This window comes from Physcomitrium patens, chromosome 19, assembly GCF_059467195.1.
Source record: "Physcomitrium patens ecotype Gransden chromosome 19, ASM5946719v1, whole genome shotgun sequence".
NCBI lineage: Eukaryota > Viridiplantae > Streptophyta > Bryopsida > Funariales > Funariaceae > Physcomitrium > Physcomitrium patens.
In genome coordinates, this window is record NC_143428.1 from 637552 (window position 1) to 660754 (window position 23203).

The following is a 23203-nucleotide window of genomic DNA, read 5'->3' on the forward strand; positions in this document are numbered from 1 at the left end:
GAGCTTCATGCTTCGGGTCGGGAAAGGAAAGACATAGAATTTGGATTTTTCTTCTTCGTAGAGTTTTGGGAAGACTGAGGCAATCGCTGCTGAAGTCAGTGTTGTAATGGTGAATCGGGATTTTTAAATGAAGTGGGTTTGAATACTCTTGACTGTTTTGTAAAATCGAGTTACGTCTGTGATTGAAGGATTAAAGGGGTGTCTATAGGATTGAGTATGCGGAGTGAATGAAATTTATTGGGTTAATCTAACAAGACAATCAGTGGATACAAGATCGTAAGTACAAAGGAGTATTGAAGATTAACAGTTTGGGTTGTTCGGGGTTCTTTGTAACGTCTAGAGACCTATCGGCTGGAAAAAAAAAAAAAAAAAAAAAAAGACTTCGACAAGCAGTAGAAGAGCATCCGTATAGATTTACGGTACATTGTTGCAGTCGTTTATATTCCAACAGTCAAAAACTGATAGACTGCTGGACTATCGGCAAATCTCCATACTACCTTCTACAGCCAGACGCCCAGCGCGTTCTCGAGTAGGAAAGCACGTAATACGACAACGTCAGACTGGCTGAGGCCCGTAGTAAGACCTGGATTTTCCCGTAATTAGACTGCATTGAGTTGCCCGACCAATGCAGGTCTCATATTGGGTAAGATGGTTGTAGTAAGACCTGGATTTTCCCGTAATTGGATCAAATTGGTTCTTTGCGTCAGACTGGCTGAGGTCCGTAGTAAGACCTAGATTATTCTGTAATTAGACTGCATTGGGTTGCCTGACCAATGCAGGTCTCATATTGGGTAAGATTTCCCTAGTAACCTGGATGTTCCCGTAATTGGATCAAATTGGTCCTTCGCGTCAGACTGGCTGAGGCCCGTAGTAAGACCTGGATTTTTTCGTAATTAGACTGCATTGGATTGTCCGACCAATGCAGGTCTCATATAGGGTAAGATATCCGTAGTAACCTGGATGTTCCCGTAATTAGATCAAATTGGTCCTTCCCGTCAGACTGGCTGAGGCCCGTAGTAAGACCTGGATTTTCCCGTAATTAGACTGCATTGGGTTGCCCGACCAATGCAGGTCTCATATTGGGTAAGAGGACCCGGATTGGATTCTCAAAATTGGGTCCAATTGGCTCTTCGAACCAGGCTCACCCGTCGCGTGAATTGGTCCTTTCCCTTCCTGCTGACTCCCGTTTTTGGAATCGAATGGAGCATTTCAGTATGCCCCGGCTAACTATAACGGGGTGACTGAACTTGGCCACTCAGTATTTGCACTGAAGTTGGTCATTCCTCCCAATATTCGAGGTAACTGAATATTAATAAAAGTCCCTTTTCTTTATATTTTCACGGTATACTCGTGTTACAACACGACATCCACCCCCTCTGAACCTGTGCATCCTCCGGTATGCACCAATTTATCCAATTGCTGTTTGATTCAGAATATATCCCCTACGTCTTTGTCCAGTTCGTCTTCGTCACCTTCATTATCCATATCACTTTCATCTTCTTGCTGCAAAATCTCTGTACCTTCATTAAGGTCTTCCATATTCATCTCCGCGTGTCTTCGTTTAAATATTTTTACTCGCTTCCCTGCAATTGGTATTTTCAATTTTATACCATCTAACTCCCGTAATGAGTAAGTCGCATTATCATGAACAGTTGTTATAACATATGGTCCAAACCAACGTTTTGAAAATTTCCGCAAAGTACTATGTTGATTATCCAGACTATTGTCATAAACAAGTACCCAGTCACCTTCCCCGATTGCTTTTGGTCTCAATCGATGTTGCTTATCGAATCGTGCCTTATTTTGTAACCTTACTCTTTTTAACCTTTCCAATGCTATTTGGACATCTTCCGTTCTTTGCTCCAATTGTCGAATCCTAATAGCCAGAAGTTCTTCTCTTATCAATCCATCTTCCCATGGTAGCATACTCCAAGTAAGTATCTTTTCTTCAATCGGCATAATTGGTTTTTGACCTGTCATAAGTTCTACTGGCATATATCCTGCCACCGAACTATGTGTTGTTCGATCAGCCCATAATGCAAATGAAAAAAGCCGTGGCCACTCTTTAACCTTCCCATTACAAGCTTTAACCAATGCTTTCACAATCGGTGGGTGACCGCGTTCGCTTTTCGCATTCCCTTCCGGATTATAAGCAGTAGTCAGTGATAGTTTAACTCCACATTTTTCAAAGAACTTACGAGCTTCTTGTGCATTTAATTCTCCACGATCTGCAGTGATTTTTCCTACGCACCCGTAACAGCAAATGACATCTTCAAGCAAAAACCTACAAATCTCCTCTGTAGATTTTGTCCTCAATGCTCTTCCTTCTACTAGATTTGATAAATCTTCACGAGCTAAAACCAAATATCTCATCTGCCATAACCCAACCGGCATAATAACCAAATCAACAACCCATTTAAAATGAATAGCCAGAGGATACGTAGGATGAAGACCATCTTGATGTCGGATATTAGAATACGATTGACAGATTTCACATGACTCTACAAATAAGAGCACATCTCGATACATATTTTTCCACCAATATCGTTCCTTGAGTTTAGCAAAAGTAGTCCAGATTCCTCTATGCCCTGCCCATAAACTATCATGAAACTCCTTTAATAATTTTAGTTTTTCTTCTTTTTTGCCTATCACTCATCGTGGCATCCCAATTCCTTTCTTCGGTCTCTTCCATAAGAATCCATCTCGAAGTAAAAATCCATATGCTTTTTTTCCTATTTGTTTGAATTTTTCTGTAGATCCATTCCCCTGCTTAGTCAAGGTATTCAAGTAATGACCAATATCCAATAATTCTCCTTCATAAGATTCTTCAAGAAATAGCTTGTCTTCTCTGTTGAGATTTGATATTGAATAGAATTTCAATCCGACATCATCAATGTCTTCAACCATTTCGTCCTCCCTCTCGTATCTTGCTCGAGATAGCATGTCTGCTACTAAATTGTCCTTCCCAGTGATATGCTTAAATTCTGGATTTAGTGACTTAATATAAGCAATCCATCTCAACATTGCAATATCTAACATTGAACAGTTAATAATCATTCTAAGCAATGGCAAGGAATCTGTTTCAATTACTACTACTGCCCCAATCAAATAATCCCTTTCAGCTTTCATAGCCGAAACGACTCCCCAAAGTTCTCTTTTGACTTGCGAATATGCATGCTGACGAATACTTAAAACTTTAGCCCCAAATCGAACTGCAAATCTACTCCCATTTGAATCATCTTGATCCACAGCCCATCCAATGGCAATTGGACTAGCGTCCACAGTAAGAATCACTGGTCTATTGCACTTATAATCAACCTTCCTCAATATTGGAGGTGACATCAATAATTTCTTCAATCTTTGCATTACCTAAATATGCCTTTCTTCCCATTCAAATCGGTAATCCTTGCATAACAGTTCACATAATGGATCTGCTATGTGAGCAAAATGAGGGATCCAGATTCGAGAAAATACACATGCTTCCAAAAACCTGCGAACCTCTGTTAAAGAATCACAATCCTCTTTCATCCTTCCAATTGCATCAACTTTAGTCGAATCTGGTTTTCTTCCGTAAGATCCACATAAATGTCCAACAATCACAACCTCTCGTACCCTAAATAATGTAAGATGAACTTCTCCAAGCCGAGTTAAAATCTTTTCACAATCTTGTATATGATCAACAACATATTTGCAACATCCTCTCGTATCTAAAGTTTCATCCTTGTCTCCTTCTCTGCACCCTTTTATAGGAACATCATCCAGAAAAGGCATAGTCTTTTCCGGAATAAAATCTCTCAATACCTTATTCATCCCATTCATCATATGCGCAACTGAGTTGGTCGCGCTTTGAGGAAGAGTGCACATTCTAACCAATCCAAGTGGTGTCCTCATTATTGTCATATCTCTACTTCCTTCGGCAAGTTGAAATTGATCATAACGTGAATACAAGTCACCCATTGAATAGATCGCCCTTCCAACAAACGCCTCAGCAAATTCATCCACAATAGGTCCAATTCCTGCATTCCTGACAGTTACAGCATTCACCAGTTGCATATCTTGAATAAACCGTAGTGACCCATTCTTCTTAGGTACCGTAAACCATCGACTAGAATATGGCGCAAACGAGGGTTTCAATATTTTCATCTTTATCTTTTCTATTAATAGCTCAACTAATTTAGGTAAATGTACCTTCGGTACTAGAATCGGTCTTAGATTCCAAGGTACATGTGGTACAGTGAAGATAACCATAGGTGTTATAATATTTGGATCCACACACCCAATTTCATGAGATTCGAAGGCAAACGATCTACCTTGTTTAGCCAACATCTTTTTGAAGCAAGTAATTTCCTCCGGCAATAAAGAACCATCAGAACCAATCTTCAATTCTTCAAAAGTCTCTTCAATAAACTGATGTCTAATACTCATTGGATCTCTTAAACTTGCTTCTTTTGATGCTTCTCCCATTTGTTCTTTAGAATCCTCTGGTAATGGTCCGGCAACAGGCTTTATCTTCTTATCTGCCGTTTTATATCTCGTCTCTACTGTGACTTCTGATGCTTGAAAAGATTCAAGCATGGTATAAACCTCTCTCGAATGAATCTCAACAATCTTATCATTATCCCCTAACCCAATAGATGTAATCAATTCCAATGAATCTTCTAGTCCATTTTCTTCATAAACATCCAAAATCCTCTCATCATCTTGCAATGTACCTATCTTGCGTAACTGTCCTTCAATATCATATAATCTTTTTCTTTCTTTTCTTTTAAAATCATCAACTTTCTTATACATAATATTTCCATTCTCCAATATACCAATAAAACTCGCATCAAAGGCACCTTCATCTCGCGAGAGTACCTCCTCTTTTGTACCTCCATAATCTCGCTTTATAGTGGTACCTCCCCAAAATCCTTAAATCCTTCAACAATCTTTGGCAATGGTTTCTCCCTCAACCTATCTCGATTCCGTTCATGGTTAGGAGGTACTGTTAGAAATTGTACAGCTTTCCTCCCATCTTCGCTCCGTACCCTTGCATAAGCAGAACCATTGTCAAGTACTTTTGTTTCCATCCGTGTTGCCATAATATAAGGTTGTCCTAAAATCAACAGATAAGACGTTGTATCTTGAACAAAGAAATGTTGCTCCGTCGCAACATCTCCAATCCGAATTTTGACATCTTGACAAGCTCCATATAATTCGCCCCGTGTGTTATTAGCTGCTCGAATTGCCCACCCATGTTCCATATCAATTGGCCATTTTTGCTTCTTATAAAGATCTTTAGACATGAGATTTATTTCAGAACCATGGTCGACTAAAGCAACAATTGGTTCTTCTATATCTCCTACTTTCACCAATACCTCAGTAGTTGCCCTTGCTCAATGCTTTCGAGTATAATGGCTCAAAGTTTCCATTTCCTTGTCACTAGAATCTTCGAAACGTACTCGCTGATTATACCCTTTCTTTTCATTTCTTGGTTGCTTGTAACCAATATCAACCTCTTCTTCAACTCTACATATTCTTGCATCAATAGCATGACTCATTCCAGTTTTGCTCATTAATTGCCTCTTTCGCTTAATGCTGTCAATGATAACATCATGAAACTCCTTCTTTGCAATTCTCAAGACTTCTTTCAATGTGAATTCCACCTTAGCATTTAATATACGTTCTTCCAACACCCCTTTCAAATTTGTTGCCGCTTCAATGTCAGAAAGTAGCTTATAAGCAAATGATTTGCCCTTATCTTTTGTGTCCTTTGTTTCTTCTCCCAATGATGCTGAGGTATCCTTTACAGGCAATTCTTGTGAAGCTGCCTCCCGAGCCTTGTCTCCTCGAGTTTGCCTCTTAGAAGAATTTCCTTCTCTATTATCATCAAAATTTCTTCGTCTCTTTTCTTCCATCAAAGCTTCATGTTGGCTCTTAGCAATATATGCATGAACTGAAAGAGACTCAACAGGATCCTTCCAACATGTTCTTCCTCGTATTGTAGCTGTAGTTCTCAATAACGCTTCTCGAGGTAATTTCCCTTCTTGCATTATAGAAACGGCAGAAGCCCAAAACTCACTAGTTTCCGTACTTCCACCAATTTCATCATCTACTCTAGCACCAAAACTTGCACTTTCTCGTACTACTGTTTCATGCTCTTTTAGGTAATCTTGAATCAATGCTCTCATTCCTCCCTTGCCAAAATTGGTTTGAAGAAGATCATCCCTATCTTTCAATGCTATCTTTCCATCTTTCCAGCAAATAATTCCCTGCCGTATCATATTATTAAATTCATTGCAATTCTTTCTAGTGTGTGAAGCAACATCACATCAAATGCATCTTTGTACATATCCTTGTTTTGAAACATTCTTCGAATTATTTATTGAAGTATTCTCTTCAAGTCTTGCCAATTTGATTTGAAGATCTCGCATTCCTCATATAATTTCTTCCATTCTCATATCTGCTTTCTTTGACAAGGATGTCGAAGGTTGAATTGTAGGCATTGTTAGTGGTATTGTACGTACTGGAGCTTTGGGTGCTTGTACTGTTTTTGGAATATTGCTCCTATCCTTCCTCCTTTCTTTTTTTGTGAGCAACCCAACTGCATCTTCAACGTTCTTCCACTTTGTTGTCAATCCTTCATCTTCTTCTTTGTCTTCAAGAAGGGGTTCTAATTTCTCTTGCAATTCTCCATCAGCAGCTTGAAGAAATAGATCAACTTTGTTCGGCTCCAATGTCAATTTTTCTACCTTTGACAATTGAGAGTACTGCCTCTCAAATTCCCTTAGTAGCTCTGTTGCTTGCAATTTCTTATTGGGCCGTTCAATCCATTCCAGAAACAGCTTCTTAGTAACGCGATCAGCATCTTCCAAGAAATATTTGCCTTTCAATGCATGTGAAAAATCCTCCCATGAATTCCCATAATGATCCGTAATCGATGTAATGTGGTCCTTTATCTCCAGTATTGTGGCAAGTCCAAATAGTTCAACCATTTTCTTCTCAGAAACCCGATTTAATTCCATTTCACGAACATAACATCTTAAATACCTTGAAATATTCCTCCCATCAAATTGATCAATTTTATTGACCACTGCTTGCAATGCTTTGGTTGCCAAAGCTTCCTTTCAATCATTGCTTTGCTGTTGCTGCCTTGATAATGAGAAGGCTTGAAACATACTAGCAATAGACGGATCCATGTGCATACCTTGTCCTTTAGAAGAATCCCCACCAGAAACTCCTCCCAAAAATCCTTCGAAATTTTTATTTTCTTTTTCCATAAAATAAAGATAAAATCAACCGAAATCCAATACCTTCCACCTCAAGCTTTCACGTCGGGTTCACCACTTTTATCGTATTACGTGCTTTCCTGCTCGAGAATGCACCGGGCGTCTGGCTGTAGAAGGTAGTATGGAGATTCGCCAATAGTCAAGCACTTTATCAGTTTTTGACTGCTGGAATATAAACGACTTCAAGAATACACTATAAATCTATACGGATGCCCTTCGACTGCTTGTCGAAGTCCTTTTTGCCCCAGCCGATAGGTCTCTAGACGTTACAAAGAACCCCGAACAACCCAATCTGCTAATCTCCGATACCGCTTTGTACTTACGATCTTGTATCCACTAACTGTTTTGTTAGATTAAGCCAATAAATTTCATGCACTCCGCATACTCAATCCTATAGACACCCTTTTAATTCTCCAATCACAGACGTAACTCCGATTTCACAAAACAGTCAAGAGTGATCACACCCACTTCATTAAAAATCTCGATTCACCATTACAACACTGACTTCAGCAACGATTGCCTCAGTCTTCCCAAAACCCTATGAAGAAGAAAAATCCAATTCTCTGTCTTTTCTTCCCCGACCCTGAAGCATGAAGCTCCTCTCCAATCCCCTTGATCTTCAAAAACCTCCAATGAAACCGAACTAGTAACCCTGAAAAAAATAACTTGAAGCTAGCTCTTCAATCCAAAAAAACCCCCCGATCTGAAAAAAAAAATCCTCCCAAAAACTTCTTCTCCCCCTAACCTTATCCTTTGAATTTCTTCAATCTTTCGTCTTGGATCTGGAATTGGCTCCCACCGTCAGAGCTTAGATCCGAAATTGGCTCCCGCCGTCAGAGCTTTCTCCTCCTTTTTTACCTTTAAGAGATCCATTTACCGAAAACAACGTTCCCTGAAACGGCACAGAGAATAGGACAGCCTGAAACAGAATCGAAACCCTGTACTCGGGTCCACATTGAGTCGCCCGACCAATTCAGGTCTCATATTGGATAAGATGCCCATAGTAAGATCTGGATTTTCCCGTAATTAGACTGCATTGGGTTGTCCGACCAATACAGGTCTCATATTGGGTAAGATGCCCGTACTAACCTGGATGTTCCCGTAATTGGATCAAATTGGTCCTTTACGTCAGACTAACTGAGGCCCGTAGTAAGACCTGGATTTTTCCGTAATTAGACTACATTAGGTTGTCTGACCAATGCAGGTCTCATATTGGGTAAGATGCCCGTAGTAACCTGGATGTTCCCATAATTGGATCAAATTGGTCCTTCGCGTCAGACTGGCTGAGGCCCATAGTAAGACCTGGATTTTCCCGTAATTAGACTGCATTGGGTTGCCCGACCAATGCAGGTCTCATATTGGGTAAGAAGACCTGGATTGGATTCTCGAAATTGGATCCAATTGGCTCTTCGAACCAGGCTCACCCGTCGCGTGAATTGGTCCTTTCCCTTCCTGCTAACTCCCGTTATTGGAATCGAACGGAGCATTTCAGTATGTCCCGGCTGACTATAACGGGGTGACTAAACCTAGTCACTCAGTATTTGCACTGGAGTTGGTCGTTGCTCCCAATATTCGAGGTAACTGAATATTAATAAAAGTCCCTTTTCTTTATATTTTCACGGTATACTCGTGTTACAATACGACATCGTCGATGAAAAGCCTCCACCGCCTTTGCTGCATTTACAAGATTCTTTACTGGCTCCCATGTGCGTTCACTAATATCATATCCGCGCCAATGGATAAAATATTCTAATTTATTTCGGTGCCACCTTGAATCTAAGACTTCTTCAACTTCAAATTCTTCATTATTATCCACTTCTGTAGGAAGAGGTGGAGCTTGTCATCTTCTTGGTATGTCCATTGTCTTATATGGTTTAAGAAGAGATACGTGGAATACTGGATGGAATTTCATTGACTCCGTTAGATGTAAACGATATGCAACTGAATTGATTTGTACAGAAATAAAAAAAAATGGTTCAAGTCTTCGATAGTCCAACTTGTCACAAAGATCAGTGGTCTTGATATTACGACAAAGAAACCATACCTTATCACCCATGTGGAATGGTGGTTGTTCCTTTAGATAGACATCCGCATTGACTTTTTGTTGTCCTTGAGCTTCTTTTAATTACACCTTCATTGTTGCATGTAGCTCTGACAAATAAATCCTCAAATCTTTTGCAGTAGGATTATCAACTTTTGAAAAGTCAAAAGTATCAAGTCATGGATGATAACCATAATTAATAAAGAAAGATGTTTTTTTTATAGAAGAATATACCATGTTATTATAGGCAAATTCTGTCAATGGCAAAAAAGTTGTCCAATCATCTTGTTGGTAGTTAATGGTACATCTTAAATATTGCTCCAAAACTTGATTAACATGCTCCATTTGTCCATCAGTTTTAGGTTGGAATGCCAAAGATAGTTTTATATCCACCTTTAGAATCTTGAAAAGAATCCGCCAAAATCTTGATACAAATTAAATTCTCCTATCTGATATAATATCCTTAGGTAATCCATGATAGCGATAGATATTGTCAAGAACGAGCTTAGCTATTTTTTCACCTAAAACAGATTTTATACATAGTACAAAATGTGCCATCTTGATAAAACGATCCACTATCACGAATACAAAGTCATAAGAACTTGAGATTAGAAGATCTGTGATGAAATCCATAGAAATAAAAGACCATGGTTGTTCTGGAATGAGTAATGGCTAAAGAAGTCCGTAAGGTCGATGACGAGGAGTTTTTGATCTCGAACAAACATCACAAGATTGTACAAAATCTTTGACTGCTTTCCACATTTGTAGCCACCAAAAGTCCCTGGATATTAGTTCCAAAGTTTTATTATACCCAAAATGTCATGCTGCTTGAAAGTCATGACGAGCTTCAAATATACGTAATAGAGCTTCACCTTCTAGAACATATAGGCATCCCTCAAAATATAGTAGATGCTTCTTGATTTCAAACTTAGAAGTATCATGAGACTTTGAAGGATTTTCCTTAATATCACGAATAAGAGGATCAGAAGACATATTTGATTGAACTTACTTAATAAAAGTTGAATCAACAATTAGTGTTGATTTCATTGCTCAAAGATGAAGATACTTTAGATTCAAGAGAATTATTCATTGTTGATAAAAAACAACATCTCTTTCCTTTGATACAAGATAAGATCATCTAGCGAGTGCATTTGACAAACCTTGTTATTTTCCTAGTCGATAAGTGATCTTGAATTCGAATCTTGACAAAGACATACTCCAACGGACTTGATGATGTTTCAAAATATGTGCTAACATAAAATATTCAAGGTTCTTGTGATTCATATACATTGTGACTGGACTAGAAGCACCTTTTAGATAATGGCGCCATTCTTGAAATGAATCCATGATTGCAAGAAGTTCTTTGTCATGGATCTTGTAGTTGATTTCAGCTGCTGAAAATTTTCTGGAATGAAAAGCTATTGGATGAAGTTTATCATCTGTTCCCATTTGTGACAATACTGCACCCAAAGAAAAGTCCGATAGTAGTTGGCAAATCTCAAAAAGCATTGGACATCTCTTACCATTTTTGGGATCTTCCAATCCATAATAGTTCGAACTTTCTTAGGATCTATCATAAATCCATCATTTGAAATGATGTATCCTAAGAAATCGACTTGAGTAGTATGAAATACACACTTTTCTATCTTAGTATAGAATCCTGCATGTCTTAGTTTTTGTAATACTTGGCGAACATGAAGTTTATATTCTTTTGGGTTCTTAGAATAGATTAAGATGTTGTTTAGGTAACAGACAACAAAATCATCTAAAAACTCCCGAAAGACATCATTCACTAGATGTTGAAATACTGTTGGTACATTTGTAAGTCCAAAAGGCATGACATTGTATTTAAAATATCCATACCTTGTTCGAAATGTAATCTTCCATTCATCTCCTTCTTTGATGTGTACCAAATTGTATACTCCCCGTAATTTATTTTTATATAGATCTTAGCTTGATTCAACTGATCAAGAAGTCCACATATCAAAGGTAGCGGGTACCTATTTTTTATAGTGATTTTGTTGAGTCCTTGATAATTAACACACATCCGCAATGATCCATCTTTTTTCTTCACAAATAAAATTGGGAGCTCTTGCTAGAGATTTGGAATGGCATATGAAGTTTTTGGCCAAATTCTCTTCAATGTACTCCTTCAGTTTAGCTAATTCATTTTGAGATAAATTGTAGATTGGTCCAAATAGCGGTTGTGCTCCTTCTTGAAAGTCAATTGAGCAGTCATAGGGACGATGTTTTGGAAGAGTATCCACATTCTTTTTCTCTAATACATCTTGAAAATTTTGATATTGGCTTGGAATGCCACTTGAAATCTTTCCACCAGTAGAAACAGGTGTGGCATAAATGACACAAGGTGATCCTTCTTTTGCAGCATGCAAGAAAGCTCTTGCACCTACAAATATAGGTTTAGTTATACTAGACTTATAACTTTCTACTTGATTAATTACACTCTTAGTTATATTTTCAAAAAAATCTAGATTAAGAGAAGTCCAATGTATTTTAGGGTTATATTTTTCTAGCTATGATAAACCTAAGATGATTGGGTTAAAGTGAGATCTAATGATATTAAATATTATAAAGCTACTATGACCATTAGTTGCTATTTTTATAGGAAGGGTTTCATGAGTAACATCTCTTGAAGACAATGGATGACCATCTATGACTTCTACATGAATACGTTTAGTTTTCTTTACTAACAATATGCTATGTCTTTTAGCAAATTTTTCATCTAAGAAACATGTTGACGCTCCTGAATCTAATAAGGCAGAGGCTTTGAGATGTTTAGGTCCTAGAATAACATTTATTGTAAAACATGGAGAGAATTTTGATGAGAGGATAGGACCTTCACTAGGCATTGTACAAGGTTCCAATTGCACGGTCCCTATTATAGCTGGAAAAATTCGTTTTTCGACATGCTATTTCCTTTGATCGCCGTACTCCTCATTTTATGGTTGCGTCACTTCTTTGGGCAATGTTGAGCAGTGTGCTTAGGTTCTCTACAATATAAGCACAATCCTTCTTGACGACGATGATTCTTTTCTTGCTCAGTAAGAGGTTTGAAACGTACTTCATCAATTTGCATATCTTCTACTTTTGAATGTATGTGTTGAAGAGATGTTGGTGTTGCTATTGAATTATAGTTATGTTGAGGTCCACTTGTACGGTTCTCAGATCAAAATTTAAAAAGGCAATTGTCGCACTTCATAACAAAGTCAATTGCTTGACTCAATATTTGAGGATCAAGTAAGTTGAGCATTAATTTGCTTACCTCATATTGTAATCCGTAGAAAAATTGGCTAATAAGTGCAGTATCATCCCACTTGATATCAATTACAAGTTGTCAAAATTGTAAAGCATACAACGTTACAGATCGATTGCCTTATCGTAAAATATGGATCTTATTGGTTGCAACACGAATTGCATCATATTCTCCATACATGGATCAAAACTCTCCCAAAAAGGCCTTAAGATTATCCATTATTGGATTTCATCGTTCAAGAAAAGATGAAAACTATAATAATGCTAAACTTGAAAGAAGCATATTAATGAATCTAACTTGCAATCCTAGAATTGGATAGCTTTAGAGTTGAAGTTCAATCACAAGTTGTACTTGATTGATAAATCTTGTAAACTTTAATCTGGTGCCATCAAACTTCTTGGGTAGGACAATCCTTGATTCTCTAACACTAGAAGGATGTTCCACCATAGGAAGAGGGACATGATTTGGTGCAGATGTTGAAGCAGCTCCAATCATTTTTATATCTTCATTTCTTGCTAATCTTGTTGCTCCTTGTGGTGGTAAATTGAGTTGATGTATTACAATCATTAACTCCCTCAATTGCTCTTGCATTTGTGCCATTGCACTCTTCATTTCAACAAGTTCTGTCATGATAACACTTTAAAATGAAAAGATGTCTAATATCACTCAAGACAAATAGAAGAAAGGACTTGAGAACAAAGAAAATACTAAAGATAATATCAGTTTAGAAGAGGGTAATCTGCAACTTCTAATATGCTTATGTCTTATCAAGAAAAAGAAGTAATCCACTCTTAATCAAGATTAGACAAAGCTTTGATATTATAAGTGTACTCTTGTCAATCTGTCAAGGACAAGAATTTGATAAAGACAAATAATTAAGTGAGACCTCTCTCAAAGAAAGATATCAAAATAGAAATAACTCAATATGTATATTAAGAAAGAAACTGGAATGGCTATTACCAAAAGACAAGAAAACTAGAGACCCTTGAAACTAGATTGGAAGCAAGAAAAGAGTTCACAAGAGTGAAGAAGACTTCACTCTTGTGTCTATATATACTATCTAACTAAGGGCTATGTGGCAACGTTCTATAGGACCTCCAATATGTGTTGACTTTGTAAGACACATGCTTTGACTTACAAGGCAAGTTTTTCTACGTGTGAGCCACATAGTTAGCTTGGTCTTCAAGCTAACAACATGTATGGCACATGGCCAACTTGTTAACCACGTTTTTAATCTAAAAAGTCAATTAAAGACACCTATAAAGTCAAAGCAGCATCTATAAAGCTTCTAAGAAGTTTTTATATGAAATACTATAGAATTAATTTACTTTTATCTACTTTTATATACTTCTACTTATTTATATATGTAATTACTAGCTTACATGAGTATGTCCGTGACAAAAAGTCTGAATAAGGCTATTTAATTATTTAAAATAAAAATCTTCTTTAGTAGCCTTGATTTTTCCATACAATATAAAGTATGTAACTTCTATACAATATAAAGTATGTAACTGCCATAAAGTGAATCCAAACATTCTTTTATTACAATTTTAAATATGTCAATTTAAATCCTCATTCTAAAAAATATGTAAAATATTAAAATTTTAATTTTGTAAATGATTATTTTTATTAATTTCTAATATTATTTCTCAAAATTTTCTATAAACTACTTTTTGACATTGTAGCCACCTCATGTGCTACAGGATTTAAGAGTTAAGGTCCCTGGGCACTGTGAGAAGATTTTGCACAATAGTGACATTTTCTTGTTGAATAGCAATCTCTTGGTTTGAGTTCTTGCAAGGTCTACACACTGCATTGTTGGAAACAACTTATTGCAAGGGGCACACAAGTATTGTTACTATTCTCTGTAGAACACCCAAGTCTGGAAGGAGTATGGTGCATTACTTGGACTGATGTTTTGTCATGCATTGTCATGCATTTTTTTAGTATGATGCATGCATTTTATTGAAAACAAATTCTCTTGAATAGTGTATCTGTCATTGAAGATCTTCTTATTAATAGGTTATGATGAATGACCTACATTATCAGGCTCCACAAATGAGGGTGAATGACATGGGAATGAGTCCAGCAGCCATGGCAGTTTCAGTCAATGCATCAGGGTTGACCACTTGTACAAGAACCGCCTGCTCCTGTTCCAATTTGTAAGTAATGATTTTCTCTCCTCTATGCTATCTTTCAGTAACCATGTAGCATTCAAGTTATTGGGTGTTAATATCTTGGTCCACCCTGAATAAATGCCATTGACACCCTATGCCCTCAACACCTGAAGAACTTGCTGCAAATGGCTTCAACAATGATAAAGGTGGGCTGAAAGTTGCTCATATCCACAATCAGGTGTGCAGCTTTTTGGTCTGTTTTTTATTTTTATTTATATTTCTTTCTCCCCTTCTTTCTTGAAATTTTCTGGTCTGCAATCATTCTGTGCTATTGTTGGACGCATTTTTCTAGGAAATTAAAAGTTCGCTTTGGGAAATTGAAAAATATAATTAGGTTGAATACTGGGTGTAGAATTTAATAGTGATCCTTAAACACAAGAACATTGTTACGGAAAAAATCGTTCTACCGTGTGAAAATATGGTGGGATGGGTTTTAGTGATTTTGTTGTAATTCGTGATATAATTTTTTAAAATTTATCAGGAGACACCAATCCGACGGTAAGGGTTATCATTTACAACTATAGACCTGCGCGACACCATGGTCACACCACTTGATGACAGCAAGTGAAGATAACTTGAATAGAGGCTCAATTTCCGAACTCTATAGAGAATATGCTTCTACGTTTTTTTCTTTTCTTCTCCAGGACAATGGTGCGGGTGAAGGATGCCGATTGAATCTCCTCGAACATGCAACTCAAGTTTCAGCTTTGCCGCTTGTAAATAACTCTGCTTTTCCTCTTCTACATGGCAGAGTTCATAAATTCTCCATTCTTTTAGCACTTCATCGTCCACAAGCTCATCTATCTTATGGGCAGTTGATATTAACCTCGTTAGACTATTTGCTTCGTAGTAATCAATTAACGAATTTCCTGAAATTTGTATTTGTCTGTCAACTGAATTTTTAGGTTGACGTTTGGTGATTTGGCATGGTCAAGATTGCAACGCTCTTCTGAATTGAATGCCCTCTGCAGTGTATTTACTGTGATAGTAACATTGTGACCTGTTTCTTAAGCCTACTGCACTCCACATTGAAGTGGTTGGGTCTTCACCCTAGGAATTAAGCTGTTCATCACCTGGATCCTGGTAAGGTTTTTTTGCGATGGGAAACATTTGTAGGCCCTCCAAGAATCCATGTTAATGTGGTTGGGTTTCCACTAAATTTATGTCAGGTTGAAAGGACTAATACGTGGTCTTCCCTAACTTAACATTCTTTGTGACTGCCGCACTTGGAATAATGGAGTTAGCCCTCTCGTCTGCTGCGGTCAGTTTGAGCATCACGCAATTTGTACCACTGCCGTTGATTGGATGCGATACATTGAATCAACGCATTTATCTGTGGCTAGTTCGTTTTCCCTCATAAACATTTGTAACCAGTTAGTTTAAGCGACCGTAAATATCGTATTTGGATAATTCCGTTAGTCACCTTCGATTTCGATCGCGTAACACGCTATTAGTAGATCGCCTAGAGTGTTATGCGTTTGTTGATACAATGAAACAACATTTCAATTCATAATTCATTCTAAGCTTGTTTAACGGGCTGCGTTTACATGGATACTCCGTTGTTCAGGTGAGTATGTTCTTTACCATTCCAGAATGTATTTTGTATACATTGGTATTGTTACACGCTTCACACTCAAGTGTTCATATGATGTTTTACTTAATTGATTGAGTGCCACGTATTTGGTTACTGTTCGTAACATGCCTTAGTTATCAATAGACATACTTTCATAGTGGTGTTACGTAGAGTTTAGGGTGCATTACGTAGAATTTATTTAATGCTAAATAGTCTGTTTTAGAATGATAACCCACTACATTCACCCCAAAAGGAAGTGTTCTTTGAAAATGCCCGCGGTAAGTTCGTCATTCATAGTGCATGGCAACAGTAAGATTGCCACTTAATGAATACTCGTCATCGTACCTCGATTCGTTTTGTGAGGTCTTTTTGCAAATATGTTACGTCCTCGGTTTGAACTGCTTGATGAACCTGTACTAGCAGGATGCTCACGAAGTGCTCTTACAGCTTTCAAGAGTACTACGTTAATACACATGGACGCCCATGGAAATCAGTGTTGTGAGATAACGACCAAATGAAGACTTTTTCATTAGCCATGTATCAGATGTCCTTGCATAAAATCAATGTTTAAACCACAGGAGTGTTTGAGGTAATGATTAACGTTCACTGAATTCACGCATTAAAGTTGGTTTACTTTGCATTGAATAAAATCAATCTATCGCGATTGCTCCTATTGATGTTTTAAAGAAAACAAAATTGTAGAATTGACGTCTGAAAATTGATTTTTGGCCTACTCAGACTTCAATGGCTTCGACTGCAACTTGGGAGATGGTCTGATGTACTTGGAGATGAAGAAGTTGCTGAAAAAAAGCAACAACGACAAAGAGTACAGGAACAACATCTGCACAGATGTACCCCAGCACTAATGTCAATGCAGGCCCTCCTTCCATTTAAAAGAAATCTTAGAGAGGAATGTACAAGAGAGATAATTATACCATTCAATATTAAGGTGATACTGTACATCAGGCCCATCGGAACTTACTCTTGGCATGTTTTTCGGATAGGTGCTGGGGTAGAAAAGTCCATGTATACCTTGCCCGATGAATGAAACAAATTGGAGCATTTGAAACATGGTTAAGTATCTGCAGTAGCACAGGCGAAATGAGGACGAAGAGGAGGCGAATATACACTAGATTTAGCAATACTATGAAAATACCGTGAATGATCTTCGATTCAAATATTAAAACTAGTGTTACAAATCAAAGACCTCATAAACTCCTTGATGATGATGGATTCTGGAAACTACAAAGACACATACTTCACGTATAAAAGGGGTACTAGATTTTAACCTGGGAAAACATTCATTGATGAACTTACTTGCCCCAGAAGAGATATTTGCGTCGTCGTTTCTCATCTTTGGCGATGGTTGCTGCTAGCAGATAGTACAGATACATGACTACATGAATCCATGAATTAAGCGCTGCTGAGAAATAGGCTGCACAGGTAAAGCGAAAATGATTATTTCCAGTTCTGTATGCAGGAGACTGTCTCCGCAGTACTGGTGGCTGTTGCGTTTCTGCACAGTACGCTTCCAATGCGCCCAACAAGAAATTATGCAATATACTTTCATTCAAAATATTATACATAAGTACTCAAACCTCCTTACCATCTCCTGTGGGGAAAAGGTAGCTAATAATCCACCAAATAAAGGAAATGCTTGCGTGATGGTACAGATGGAGAAAGGTTATTTGCCGCAAGTTTCTTCTCAAGAGCATTACTATCTGTCATCAATTCATTCCAACTATGAGCAAAATTTGTGAGATCTATCAACTGATCATGAAGATGAAGAAGCTTGCCCTGTCAGTAGGTTTGCAACAATGAGATACAACAATACTGATGACACTCCGAACTTCTCAAATCATATCTAGAGAACCGACAGTCTAAGAAAGTGCTAAAAACTTCTGACCTGAGTCAGGCTATTGGAGGAAAATTCCAAACTGTAACAACGTTCCAATCCTTTCGTTACAGGTAACGCACAAACTTACCGTATCCATGAACTCATACAACTTCGAGACGTAAAAAATGTAAATGTAAGATCCCATCTGCATGTTACAGACTCCTCATCAGAAACAATAATCCAGGATTTAAGGATCGATGTAACGATGAGAATTAGCAGAAACTGATCCTGCAGATACTCAAGAAGTACTGAGTGGCAAAGTAGAAAAGAAAAGCAGGCAAAGAATACTCACTTTAACATGTCCATCGTTTCCAGCATTACCCCAAAATGAATACCTGCACCACACAAGGCTGATGTTATATGGTATTCGCCAGCCTACTACAAACCCCTAAACCTTAGATTGTAACAAAAGCTATGAGGTGCAAATGGAATCTTTACAAGCAATCCCATGGACTAGGCGACTATCCTCTCGGCTATGAATTAGTGAAGGACTTATCCACGATTTCTCCCAAGCCTCGAAACTGGTAATTACACTAACGGTATCATCCACAGGACCTGAATGTAACGTTCGAGAGAGCTTATGCAACTCAACAAGGTTAGTTTAGAATTAGAGCATATGATGTGAATTGTGAATTTTGAATCTCAGAGACGAAGAAAAGTGATAAATTGAGAAGTGACTGCGGCAATCACTCGGAGCAAAAGAGAGAACTCATGAAGAATGGCGATACCTATGGTGGCGAGCTTCGGTGATAATTCCCCAACCCATGTAGAAGCTGAGGAAGCACAGAAAGCAATTGTGCACAATGACGAGCGTCTGCAACCAAACGGGGTCTTGCAAGCGGGGCTTTAACCCTGCCCGCTTGATGTGCGAGCTCCACAACAAGACGACGACAATGTAGCCTATTATTGCCAAGACAACGGGCGTGGGGCTCCTCACAAGAGGCAAATCGACTGTGATGGCACTTGGTTTACTCAGGTCTAGTCCGACGTAGTGTTCCAGAATTTTGTGGACAGTGGAGTCCAGCATGGTAATTGACCAAAGTGAGGGGGACTTGAGATTACTTCCAAAGCTACTAGTTGCCGAATCCAGGGTAAGGTTGTGAGCATTGCCACCCACGCAAGTCGTCTGCAAGCCCATGTCCCGGGCGGCCTTGTCCACCAGCCAGTCCCCTGCTTCACTGAATGCTGTCATTGCTGCTCCACTCCCCATCCCGCACCCCAAAATGTTCTAATCTCTATCGGCCTACGCAAGATTCACTGGATATTATCCGTACACTTGAACTCTCAACTAACATTCTACATATTTACGTACCTCTAAAGTTCTTGAACTCCTCCGTCCTCCAAAGATACTGCACTCCTTATCAACAAGCGGTGCATACTACGGAGGAAAAAACGAGGGAACAGGAGACCTACTCTCAGCCTCTCTGCTAAATTATATATGAATTCGACGTTAGTAGGATTGCGAACACTGTAACAACTGGGTTGGTCGATTTTCGGGGAACTAAAGGAGTGACACGGGAGCACCACATCCACGGAAGCACCGCATTTTCAGCACCACACAGACCATTCTAGGCGTTACTGAGTTGATTGCGAGGATCCTCACGACACTGTAAATAAAAAGAGCAGAAGAGGGAACTCTGAGGGTTGCAATAGAACGATGAGTGGTGATGGACAAGCATTGAGCCAAGATGGCGCTGCCAGAAAAACAGAGGCCAATATGCGTGTAGACTCCTGAACTGGCAGTCCCGTTTTCTAAAGTAGAGAAGCTGCTTTTCCCAGCCCCAGGAACCCCTCTCGTGGCCCTATCCATGGCTTTCCTTCGCGGCATTCGGGCTCCCATTCTGAGCCATCCATTACGAACCAACCCTAAACCTGGTGCGTTTCCTTGTCCCCACTCTCACTCATTCCACTTCTGGTCTCTCATCGAAATGTTCACCAACAATCAGATCTCTCTCTTAAGAATACAATTTTGTCATGTTTCTCTTTTTTTTGCTTTTCGTTTTAAGGGAGCAGTAAATTTACGGTAAATTGTGCATTACAACAAACAAGCTTTAAGATTGCAAGGCTTCGTTCGAAGTTCGTCGTCACACAAGACAATTTGAACACCGTGCACATAGCGGTGAAACAAAGGTTGAACCCAGCGGCCATGGCAATGGCCGCCGCAAGCTCCACAGGCTTACTCAATGCGGATCCTGTGGTGGTTCCAGAGGCCCAGGTTTGCGAGCTTGTACAGGGCCACTGCCACTACATCGAGCACCAGCAGCCTCGTGGGGTCTTTCTCTTGCCACCATTGAGCAAAGCAGATCACATCATAGCCTCCGCGGCCCAGCCAAACCACTGAATCATCCCGCTACGAGTGAACATCACGTAGAAGAGGATATTGGCTATCAAGAGGAGAAAGCGTGGACGCTTTGATAGGGAGTATCACAGGGAGTTAAACCCGCAGATGATCGGAATTACTGTTAAAAACAAGTCAATGCTAATGGACATTACAATGATAATCAGCTGGGTTGTCAGCACGTGTGCCGCGAACAGCTTCCATGTGCTGATGAAGATGAAATTGATCCTGACATGCTCTAACGCGCTGCACATCAATTTGTCTTTTTGAAAAGAAACCGGTACCGTAAGAGTGGTCGAGACAGCAGTGAGGGAAGACCAGACGAGGCAGAGGTTTTGCAAGCGCAAAGCCAGGTAGGGGGGACTCCGACGGAATACAGGAATTTTGCCAGGTACTATTTCCAGCACACATTCAGAAGGCGACTGCATCGCAGAGCTGAAAGGGGCTCAGCAGAAAGCGATGAGGAAGGGCAATTAGGAGGGAGAGCAATTAGGAGGGAGAGCGCGCTCAGGAGCAACATGATGGATTCTGCTGCAGTCTTCACAAAGATCATGCCGTCTATGCGCTTCACTTTGGCAGCATCTATGGTGAGGTGCTCAATCTCGTCCACTTTCGAGTCGGCCATGATCAAGTAACGGTGTGTGTCTCACGTCACAAGAGAGTTGTAGGCAGCATACAGTGGAATTGAAAGAGCAGGATGGAAGGGATGGTGGTGAAGGATGGCGTTCCATCACACACACTCTCAATCCCTCAGGAGCAGGACTTCGGGGCGAATCTCGATGAGGAGGACCCTAGTCCCGCGTGGTTTGGGATGGAGAACAAAGGGCAGGGGCAGGGCTTCTCATGCTGTCCCCCCCATGAGTCCTGGTGGCTATGTGAGTGAATGAGTGTGACCTACACTATTTTTGTCTTATACTAACACACTGATTCTGACTTACACTTAACTCAAGTCCCGTTGACGCTTTAGCAGCTTCAACAGCTAGTCTTTACTACTCAGGCAACCTGTCCACTCCTTTGACATGTTTTGGCTCAACAAGTGCTTGATTTACGGCTTTGATAATCCCAACACTTTTTCAAATATTTAAGCCAAATATTTAAGACTTTACGGCTTTGATAACTCCATCACTTTTTCAAATATTTAAGCCAAATATTTAAGACTTGAATGATTTCAAGAAGAGTGAGGTTATTGTTTGCATTTGAAGTGAACCATTGTCTTAGTTTTGTTTTTGATGCTTGTCCTAATGTCCATGCCCACCTCTAAGTCCAAATCACCATCTTTTTGGTCGGATAACAATACCTTCTAAAGAAGTCTTAAGTCCCTCAAGGCCTTCCAATCTCCAATTATTGATGTCTACGATGTGAAGAGAATAGTCCTTACTATCATGTAGCCAATTCTTATATAATATCTTATATTTTAGCATCTCTAATTATAAAATTGGCAACCATCTTAATCATCTCATTGATAGATGCCAACTCTTATTGTCTTATTGTTTAATCTCATAGTTGGGCCCTAGGTACCAATGTTAGATTTGGCAAACAAAACTTTCTTAACTCCTCAATATGGAACATGTGAGCATAAGTCCATAAGTTGGCCATTTGTACCTCATCTTAAGATTGTCAAAGTTCCTTCTTGAGCATCTTCAAATACTCTTTTAATGCCATAACTTGCTCAAGGGCTTCTAATGCTCTTAATATTATATCCAAAAAAACAACTTGAATCTTCTAGCATAATAACCAAGACTACTACTTTTATTATGAATCCAAACAAATTAAAATAGTTTTAATCCAAATAGTCCAAAGTTGTCTTGCTCGCATTGAATAAGTTTGTTGAAGCTAACATGATTAAAGATATACAATGATACATCTTTTTTCTTTTCTTATTAGAAAATTACTTTCTTGTCTTTGATTTGAAGAAGAGTCAAATCCTACATTGCCAATCTTTCTTTCAATACTTTGACATTTCATTTCTCTATTACCAAATTTTAGCTCTAAAATTTAACAATCTTAATACCTAATAAAACCTTAGAATAAAAGCTAAGTCCCTTACTAAGTCATATTATACAAAGGGCACGGAGAAGAAAAATAAAGAAAGATAGTAATATAATCAATACATAATGCAACTCTAATTATATAATTTAAAATATCAATCTTAATAAGTAGAGAAGCTAATTGAAATATAAATAATCAAGATACTTGAAATATATATATATTTTTTGAATTTATAAATTAGTATAGAAAAAATAAAAAGAATTATTATCTATTGATTTATTAATCATATTGTAATACAATAATACTTTTGAAATTGGCTATTAGAAGTCTAACTACATATTGATGGAGATGGTGTAGGTAGTTCAATTTTTTATGTTTTGAACTTATTTATTGGTCCAATCATGAGAAACTTGAGTATTTTTTAATTAAAGATAAGTAAGCAAAATTTAATAGTTAGCAATTATAATCTTAGTATAACTTATTATTAATGTTACAAGATTTTGTCAAGAACATGAATTATAAAAAAGTTCTATAGAAATAATAAACTCTTGGTACATTTAAAGAGAGAAAGTAAAAAAATAAAAAATAGTTGTAAGATAGAAATTAGAATAGTTATTATCAAATATAAGAAGACTAGAGATTCTTA

At 38.4% G+C, this 23203-nt stretch overlaps 1 protein-coding gene and 1 long non-coding RNA gene across 3 annotated transcripts; one reads left to right on the top strand and one right to left on the bottom strand.

Annotated features, from left to right (window-relative positions):
- Positions 1–16829: 16829 nt before the first annotated feature.
- LOC112295738 (uncharacterized) lies at positions 16830–20574 on the bottom strand. Of its 2 annotated transcripts, XM_090244677.1 has the most exons (8): positions 19543–19940; positions 18959–19400; positions 18523–18565; positions 18319–18375; positions 17940–18054; positions 17651–17768; positions 17316–17415; positions 16917–17174 (listed from the first exon to the last, which is right to left on the bottom strand). In XM_090244677.1, exons 2-8 carry the CDS (start codon positions 19366–19368, stop codon positions 17064–17066), a joined length of 954 nt encoding a protein of 317 aa, XP_090100803.1. In that variant the 5' UTR covers positions 19369–19400; positions 19543–19940; the 3' UTR covers positions 16917–17063. The 2 variants fall into 2 exon arrangements, with proteins under 2 accessions (XP_024403411.1, XP_090100803.1); XM_024547643.3 differs by having other exon boundaries at positions 16830–17174; positions 18959–20574.
- LOC149987324 (uncharacterized) lies at positions 19980–21648 on the top strand. Its single transcript, XR_016498565.1, has 2 exons — positions 19980–20105; positions 20438–21648. It is a non-coding gene; the product is annotated as an uncharacterized LOC149987324 (long non-coding RNA).
- The last annotated feature ends 1555 nt before the right edge of the window (positions 21649–23203 follow it).